The 9,084-nt window shown below is 51.7% G+C and overlaps 2 protein-coding genes across 2 annotated transcripts; both read right to left on the bottom strand.

Moving 5' to 3' along the window:
- Positions 1–431: 431 nt before the first annotated feature.
- Positions 432–3,347, bottom strand: LOC106694388 (ubiquitin-60S ribosomal protein L40-like). The gene is made up of 3 exons (XM_023749271.1): positions 3,185–3,347; positions 708–797; positions 432–625 (listed from the first exon to the last, which is right to left on the bottom strand). Exons 1-3 carry the CDS (start codon positions 3,345–3,347, stop codon positions 432–434), a joined length of 447 nt encoding a protein of 148 aa, XP_023605039.1.
- Positions 3,348–3,381: 34 nt separating this feature from the next.
- On the bottom strand, positions 3,382–8,745 carry LOC102421270. The gene is given in 3 exon segments (XM_014450895.2): positions 3,382–6,711; positions 6,713–8,086; positions 8,173–8,745. Coding segments are annotated over 3 exon segments (5,127 nt in total). The 3' UTR covers positions 3,382–3,531.
- Positions 8,746–9,084: the final 339 nt, after the last annotated feature.

The following is a 9,084-nucleotide window of genomic DNA, read 5'->3' as shown; positions in this document are numbered from 1 at the left end:
AAATTTTTCATTCGTACCTCTGTAAATAGGTTTTAATCCCTTATACTTTCTTCTTCTTCTGGTACCACTGTGATCTGAATGTTGTTATGCTTGATGTTGTCCCAGAAGTCTCTTAAGCTATCAGCATTTAAAAAAATCTATATCTTTATTGCTGTTCCAATTTTCAGCTACCTTGTCTTCCAAATTTCTGATTTGATCCTCTGCTTCATGTAATCTACTCTAGACTCACTCTAATGTATTCTTCATTTCAGTTATTGTATTCTTCATTTGATTGATTCTTTTTTTTTCCCATCTCCATTTTTATGTTCCCCATCTCTTCTTTTGATTTTCTTTACTGTTCTAGTCAATGAAAGGGTAACTTTATTGAGGCCCCAGGGTTCTGGGATTCAGGCAGAAGACTTCCCTGCAGTCAAGGAGCTGGTGGAGGGGCCTTATTTAACCTTCTTGGGGCACAGGTTGTTTTGGTGGCTGCACTTATTTTTGTGGCAGTTGATAGCGTGAGGATACAACTGACTGTAACACATTTGGTAGATCATCTTGTTGCATTTGTACTTCTGGGCAAGCTGGTGGAAGGAGGGTTCGATGATGCCATCCCACAGATGAAGCATCAAGTACAAGGTGGTATTTTTCTAATAATGTAGTCAGAGTGTGACCATCCTCTAGCTATTTGCCAGCAAAAATCATATGCTGCTGGTTAGGCGGGATGCCCTTCTTTTCTTGGATTTTAGCTTTGACTTTCTCAATGGCATCACTGAGCTCAACCTTAAGGGTGATGGCCTTGCCAGTCAGGGTCTTCACTGTAGGGCGCGGCTATAGGGTTAAGCCTCGGACTGACCTGTTGGCAAAGCCACAAACAAGTCCCAGCTTAGATGGCACAGTCCTCTTAGCATAATTAGGCTTGACCTTATGACGCTCCCTAGATCCTTCCTAGGTAGCTAATGAGCTGTGGGAGGTGCAGCAAGTGCTGCCAAAACAAGTGAAACTCACAAGAACATTGTAACTATGGTGACCACTACCTTGTTTACCTCTGGCTATAAAATAAAGGCTCAGCTTGCCAGGCACAGGAAGATCCACCTAGAACAGGGGTGGGCAAACTTTTTTGAGTCGAGGGCCACAATGGGTTCTTAAACTGGACCGGAGGGCTGGAACAAAAGCATGGATGGAGTGTTTGTGTGAACTAATATAAATTCAAAGTAAACATCATTACATAAAAGGGTACGGTCTTTTTTTTTTTTTAGTTTTATTCATTTCAAACGGGCCGGATCCGGCCCGCGGGCATGTAACGCCCTGGAAGCAAGCCGCTGTCACAAAGAACCAAGAGACGCTTCTCATGCAAAAAGCAAAGGGTTTATTGTTTCCAGCATGCTGGGACTCGCAGCTTACTCTGAGCACAGAGCAGCGGCTGTGAGCCCCGACCAAGAGTTTAAGCACACATTATATACTTTCTAGCAAACGGGGGAAGTAATCTGGGGTCATTCTACTGGAGATCTGGCGCCGTGTGAGTTAATGCCTGTCTGGTTTCTTATCAGGTTGTTTGTTCTTCAGTTCTCTCCCTGGCTGCAGCCATCTCCCGTAACCTCCCTGGCTGCAGCTGTCTCCCATAAAAGTTGTTTGTTCCATCTGCCCCTTCTGACCTTCCTGATTACTCTGGTGCCTGTCATTCCCCCCTTTTCCTGTGGGCGGTTTCTAATCTTAGAGACCCTCAGGTTCAGCCAGGGCTGAGTACTGTTGCCTGATAATCAGGAGCTTAATATCCCCTATCCTCTGCTGTATAAATCCTATGATTCTATTTATAATACAGGGTCCTATGGAGAGAATTAACAGCAGGATTATGAGCGGTCCTGCGATTGCTGACAACAGGGTTGTTAACCATGGTGACTGTGTGAACCAAGATTCAAACCAGCTTTTCTGTGCCTCTCTCTCCTTCTGTCTTTCGGCCAGTCGCTGCCGAAGTTTGGTCATAGACTCCTCTACTACCCCTGTATGATCGGCATAAAAACAGCACTCTTCCCTGAGGGCCGCACAGAGCCCACCATCCTGCTTGAACAGGAGATCTAGGCCCCGTCTGTTCTGCAGAACCACTTCCGAGAGTGATGTGAGGGAATCCTTAAGAGCAGTTATAGAAGCTTCTAGCTCTTTTAAATCCTGATCTATAGCGGCCTGGAGCTGAAGCATTTGGCTAGACCCCTGGGCAAGGGCGGTAGCTCCAGTTCCTATTCCCACTGTTGTTCCAATCCCTAGGAGAACTGCTATAGTGAGAGACACTGGTTCCCTCTTGAAGCGGGTGACACGCTCCCCCACCATCTCCTCGAACGAACTTGCATCATGATATAGTACTCGAGGAAACAAACGGACCATAACACAAAAGTGATGAGAACTATTGAATACAGCAGTGGAAATACAAGGGGTCAGACCGGTACTGCAGGCCCACCAAGTTCCTGCCTCTGGAGCCAGATACCCAGCTGTGGAGTTTATAAAGACAGTTCTGGCACAGAGTTGCTGGTGGCTCAGTGGGGGGGTACCTATGCAGAGTCCTCTGCCAGAAACCTCAGGGAGGGTTAGCTTGTGATCTCCTCCCCAACTGCAGGCAGAGCTTGTGGTCAGGGTATAAGTTCCGTTTACTGCAGTCCCCTCATAAAAAGGGGGTGTTGCTGAGAGGCAGAGCCAGCAGGATCGAGTCAAATTGCTTTGGGTTGCATTAAGTGCAGTGTAGGCCCCACTTATGAGGTTGAACAGGGGGAACCTACCACTTGGGCTTCTCAGGGTAGGAGCCCCACTACTCGGAGTCCGAACAGGGTTGGTAACTTGGGGAGATTCTGTTATTGGCCCCGCCAAGTAATGGGGCCGGAGTGGGGAGCCGGGCGGACAGCTGGATTGGGCCCCACTGGGACTGGTGTGGTCTCTTGTCGTAGTTTGATAGTAAACCAGAGACCAAAGTCATATCCGGAGGCATAAAACCTAAGCCCCCATGTCCTTCCCTTATACCAGTGGGAAAGCTTGTCCGCCCTTCTGCCCCGTTCTGTTAGGGTGATATTTAACCCATTACATAATACTTTGGAGTGACAATCTTCCCTGTCGCTGCTCTGGTGGACAGTTATCCAGTCTGAACTGGATCGGGTGATCCAATAAGCGGACCCCGTGGTTTCACACCCCCATGCTGCGCAATAAAGGGATTCAGGCCCACCACAGCTCCGTATCTTAGTCCGACTACGATCATCTTTTGGGCAAACATAAAAGGTGAGGCGGCCTAGGAGGGTGCGTTTGCCATAATTCTGGCACCCTGCATTGGAATCGCTACTGGCGTAGCCCCCGTAGTCGAGACCAGCGGAGGGTCTACTAGGTGCCATCGGGATGTTGTTGGGGTCCTCTACCTCTGGTATGTCCCATGTGTCTAGGCCGAGGGCTAGCTGACATATGTCTGGAGATAAGGTAGGCCACCAGCTACCCGGAGTATGGACACCTTTGGTTGACCAGACTACTTGCCCTGTTGGGTTGATGACTTCCCAGGTTAAGGTTACAGGGGCATGGGGGTTACTTGCTATCGGTTTGGCCAGGCAGGGGCTTACGACAAAAGCGAAGCTTAAGAGGGTTATCAGTCCTTTCCATTGTCCATTCAGGTCCCGGTGGCGGTGCAGGCTTGAGATGAGAGGCATGGATCCAAGGAGTGATGCCATCTACTTTAACCGCAGTCGGAGTGGTCAGCAGCACCACGTAAGGTCCTTTCCACCGGGGCTCCAAGCTGTGGGTCTGGTGCCTCCTCACGAACACCGAGTCTCCAACGTGGAAGGAGTGGGGCACTTTAAGGTCTCCTGGCTGATAAGCAGAGGCCAATGGTTTCCAAACAAATTGCTGGATCCCCTCTAGAGCCTTTAACCTGGCAAGTAAAGGAGTATGGGGTAATGAGTCTTTGTCTATGGTGGGTGACACTTTCGAGACCGGAGGTGGGGTTCCATACAGAATTTCAAAAGGGGTGAGATTATACATAGAGGGTGAGGGAGTGTTCCGAGCACGGAACAGGGCATAAGGTAGGAGCAAGGTCCAATCCTGAACGCCAGTCTCTAAGGTCAATTTAGTTAAGGTCTCCTTAATGGTTCTATTCATTCTTTCTACCTGCCCTGAACTTTGGGGACGATAAGCACAATGTAATTTCCAATTGATCCCCAATACCTTGGCCACTCCCTGACTTACCTGGGCCACGAAAGCAGGTCCATTATCTGACCCAATTACCTGGGGCAGTCCGAATCGAGGAAAAAGTTCTTCCATAATTTTCTTAACCACCACTTGCGCTGTTTCCCTTCGGGTGGGGTAGGCCTCTACCCATCCTGAGAAAGTATCTACAAAAACTAAGAGAAATCTTAACCCATATTTAGCTGGTTTGATTTCAGTAAAGTCCACCTCCCAAAATTGGCCAGGCCTATTTCCTCTGAGCCTCTTTCCCTCTGATGTTTGGGATGGAAGTGCATTTACAACCTGGCAGGCCCGACAATTCTTAGCTACTTGTTCTGTCAACCTTTTGTTTTCCATAGCAGTCAGGGAGAAAGGTTGCTCTCTCAGCAGCTCTTGCATCTTCCTGGCCCCCAAATGAGTGAGCTGATGTACATGCTGTAAGTAGGAGGCCGCCTGTTGTTCCTTACTCCCTGTAGTTTCGGGCGTCGTGTCCTCCTCAGGAGCCTTGTTCACTAGTGCTAGAACCTCTGCCCCTTTAAGAGCTGCTGCCTTTGCTTCTTCGTCTGCCCGCCGATTTCCTGTGGCTACAGGGTCCGACCCCTTTTGATGGCCGGGGCAATGAACAATAGCTAATTTGGTAGGCAGTAGGACAGCTGCTAGTAGTCTAAGGATTTCGGCCTTGTGTTTGATGTCCTTTCCAGCTGAGGTTAACAGTCCCCTTTGCTGGTATATGGCCCCATGTACATGAGCCGTGGCGAAGGCATAACGGCTATCCGTATAAATGGTAGCCTTCTTCCCCTCAGCCAGTTCTAAGGCTTTTGTGAGAGCAATTAGTTCCGCTTTCTGGGCGGAGGTCCCTTCTGGTAGCCCTGCAGACCATACAACCTTGTCCTTGCTAACTACCGCCGCCCCCGCGCATCTCTTACCATCCTGCAGGAAGCTGCTGCCGTCCGTGAACCAGGTCACCTCCGAATCAGGCAGTGGAAAGTCCTTTAGGTCACGACGGATTCCTGCTTCTTCTGCCAGGATATCCTGGCAGGAGTGTAGGACCGGGTCTGCAGCCTCATCCGGAAGTAGAGTGGCAGGGTTTAAAGCTATTGGAGGTCCGAAGGTCACCCGGTCCTTGTCTAATAGAATGCTCTGATAGTGCGTGATGCGAGCATTCGAGAGCCACCGGTCTGGGGGCTGCCTGATGATACTTTCCAGCATATGAGGGGCCACAATAGTTAGTTTTTGTCCCAGAGTCAGTTTGTCCGCATCTTTGGCTAGTAAGGCAGCGGCAGCTATAGCTTTTAGACAGCGGGGCCAGCCCCCAGCTACTGAGTCCAAACGTTTGGATAGATAGGCTACAGGCCTTTTCCAGGGTCCCAAGGTCTGAGTTAAAACCCCTCGAGCCACTCCCCCTCGCTCCTCCATGTAAAGGGTGAAGGGCTTTTCAACATCGGGAAGCGCCAATGCCGGGGCTGATAGCAGGGCTTTTTTTATATCATCAAAGGCTTGCTGCTGTTCTGTCCCCCAAGTGAATTCCGCGTCCCCTTTCAGGAGCGGGTACAACGGGGCAGCTAGCGAGGCAAACCCCGGAATCCACAGTCTACAGAACCCAGCTGTCCCCAAGAACTCTCGGAGTTGTTTTCTGGAAGTTGGTGTGGGGATCTGCACAACAGTCTTTTTCCGCGCCTCAGTTAACCAGCGTTTTCCTCCCCGGAGAGTATACCCCAGGAAAGTAACTTCCTGTCTGCATAGTTGGGCCTTCTTAGCTGATGTCCTATACCCAAGCCGAGCGAGCTCCTGCAGTAAGGAGCGAGTCCCGTACTCACATTCTTCCTGAGACGGCGCGGCCAGCAGCAGGTCGTCTACATACTGGAGCAGGGTTACCTCCGGGTGCTGGGTTCTGAAGGCGCCCAGGTCCTGATGGAGGGCCTCATCGAAGATCGTGGGGGAGTTCTTAAATCCTTGGGGCAGCCTGGTCCAAGTCAGTTGCCCTGCAAGACCAGCCTCCGGGTCGGCCCATTCAAAGGCGAATAGTGGTTGGCTGCTTTCACAGAGTCGCAGGCAGAAAAAGGCATCTTTTAAATCCAATACAGTGTACCAGCTCCTGTCAGGTGGAAGGGAACTCAGAAGATTGTAAGGGTTAGGGACGGTGGGGTGTATGTCCTGTACCCTACTATTAACCTCTCGTAGATCTTGCACCGGTCGGTAATCCCCGGTTCCCGGTTTCTTGACGGGAAGGAGTGGTGTATTCCAAGCTGACTGGCAGGGCTTCAGGACGCCTCCCTGCAGTAGCTTTAGAATATGTGGTCTGATTCCTTCCCGAGCTTCCTTACTCATGGGATACTGCCTCACCCGAATTGGAACTGCAGAGGTTTTTAAGGGCAACCACTACCGGAGGTTGATTTCTCGCCGCCCTAATCCAGCCTTCTCCGCCCAGGCATCTGGATACTCGTTAAGCCACCTTGTTACATCCTGTTCCTTTACCGGGGAGTCATACAGGCGGTATTCGTCCTCCACAGACATTGTCAGAGCCGTTACTACTGGTTGCTGGACTAGGGGGCTCAAAGAACTCCACTCTGGGCCCTTCGGAGTTGAAGGTGATGCGGGCTTCTAGTTTGGTAAGCAGATCTCTCCCCATAAGGGGAGCTGGACAGTCAGGTATCACCAGAAAGGAATGATGGACCTTTCCTCTTCCCAAGTCTAAAGTTCTTTTGGTGGTCCAGGCTCGGTATCGGCTGCCGTTGGCACCCCTCACCAGGGACCGCTTGGTTGACAGCGGCCCCAATGGTGCTTGTAATGCCGAGTAAACAGCTCCGGTGTCCACCTCAAAGTCAATAGGGGTCCCCTCCACATCAAACTTTACCCTGAGCTCGGGGAGGGGATCCGAGCCCCGTCGCCCCTAGTCTTCATCCAGGGCCAGCAGGGTAGGCTGTCTGGCCTGCGAGCCCTTCTTGAGCTTAGGACAATCCTTCTTCCAGTGCCCGTACTCCTTACAGTATGCACACTGATCTGGGTCCAGGCTGGATCGCGGCCGTGGCCTAGTATTACCTCCCTTTCTGCCTTTTCCTTTGCTATTTTCAACTACTGTGGCCAAGATTTTAGTTAATGCTTTGTCTCTCTTTTTATCCCTCACATTCTCTCTTTCTTCTCTCTCCTTTTCCTTACGTTCCTCTTTCTCCTCCTCCGTCTCCCTCTTATGAAAAACTTTATCCGCTTCTTTAACTAAGTCCCTAAGAGTGAGGTCCTGCAGCCCATCAAGGCGTTGCAGCTTCCGCCTTATATCTGCAGCGGATTGGCCAATGAAAGCCATGGCCACTGAAGCCCTCTGGTCCTCCGACCGCGGGTCGAAGGGGGTAAACCTCCGATAGGCTTCCATTAACCTTTCTAAGAAGACTGCAGGAGATTCAGCAGGACCCTGGACGACCTCCCTTACCTTAGCCAAATTGGTGGGCCGCCTAGAAGCTGCCCGGAGACCCGCCACGAGAGCCTGGCGATAGGAGGACAGATGCTCCCTACCTTCCGGAGTATTAGGGTCCCAGTTGGGGCGAGCCAATGGGAAGGTGTCATCAATAATATTCTGTAGCTGTGTCGGACGCCCATCTTGCCCTGGAACGTTCTTCCGAGCTTCTAACAGGATTCGGTCTCTTTCCTCTGTGGTGAAGAGGGTCCCCAGAAGTTGTTGGCAATCATCCCAGGTTGGCTGGTGAGAAAACATAAGGGACTCCACGAGACCTGTTAACCGAGTGGGGTCCTCAGAAAAAGGAGGGTTATTATTTTTCCAATTATACAGATCAGAAGAGGAAAACGGCCAGTACTGGAGGGCCGGCATGGCTCCCCCGTCCCCGTCATCCACCGTAGGCCCATAAGGGCGTAGCGGCAGAGCTGTCGCCTCAGGCCCCTCATCCAGCGGGCACCGGCTCCTGGTCCGCTGGGCCGGTCCACCGTCTGGCGTGTCGAGGGACCCTCAAGGGTAGAATCCGGAGAGGCCACCGACGGGGGTATCGGCAGGGGAACAGGAGCGGGCGGCGTAGGAGCAGGCAGATCGGGCACCGGGGGCGGCGACCGATCGTTCTGCTGCGGCGCTCGGGCTGCCGGAGGCTGCGGATGCAATGGCAGAGGCTGAGGTGTGGCATAAGGCGGTGGGGAATCTAAAAGGATAAGGTCAGGTTGGGAGTCCGGGAGGACCGGGGGAGCAGAGGGCGAAGAGGAAGGAACAGCCGACTTTACAGGGAGTATTGTGGGCTCCGGAGCCGAAGTCGAGGACCTGGGAAGGGAACCAGGAGGTAAGAAGGGCTTTACCCACGCCGGGGGGTTTTCACATAAGTCCTGCCAGACCAGGATGTAAGGTTCCTGGTCTGGATGTCCGCGTCGGCCAGGCTGAAAAACCAGATTCCTTACCTCCCTGATGAGAGGCAGATGGAAGGACCCCTCCGGGGGCCATCCGACATTAAAGGTGGGCCACTCGGACGAGCAGAAAGTCTGCCATTTACTCTTTCTGATGATAAGGGATAGATTTTGAGCTCGTCCCTTGACTTCTGACCAGCGGTCCAGGGTCAGAGACAAAGGAGTAGAGGCAGACTGGCCCATGACTAAAAACACACACACACCAATGACAAGAAACAAAGAACAAAAGACAAGGACAGACACAACGCGTTGAGACAAAAATCGAAGGATCCAAAAAGAAGGTTTCACAAAGCCAATTGACCTAGCTGTCAACAGAATTACAGAATCAGAATCAGTATCTAACAAACGAAACAGACGAGAGGAATCCAGGCGTCCCTGGTCCTCTCCAGACTCCACCAGGGCGTCCCCCGGGGATGTGGCCTGCGACCTCCCGACACGTCTGTCTGCCGCAGTCGGGGGAGGCTCACGCCCCTCCCCGACAGTCACCAGACCGAACAGATTTGCCAGCTCTGACAAAATTTG

Source organism: Myotis lucifugus, unplaced genomic scaffold, assembly GCF_000147115.1.
Source record: "Myotis lucifugus unplaced genomic scaffold, Myoluc2.0 scaffold_4828, whole genome shotgun sequence".
Lineage (NCBI taxonomy): Eukaryota > Metazoa > Chordata > Mammalia > Chiroptera > Vespertilionidae > Myotis > Myotis lucifugus.
Note: the sequence above shows the minus strand (reverse complement) of the source record. Positions and strands in the feature narration are given on the sequence as shown.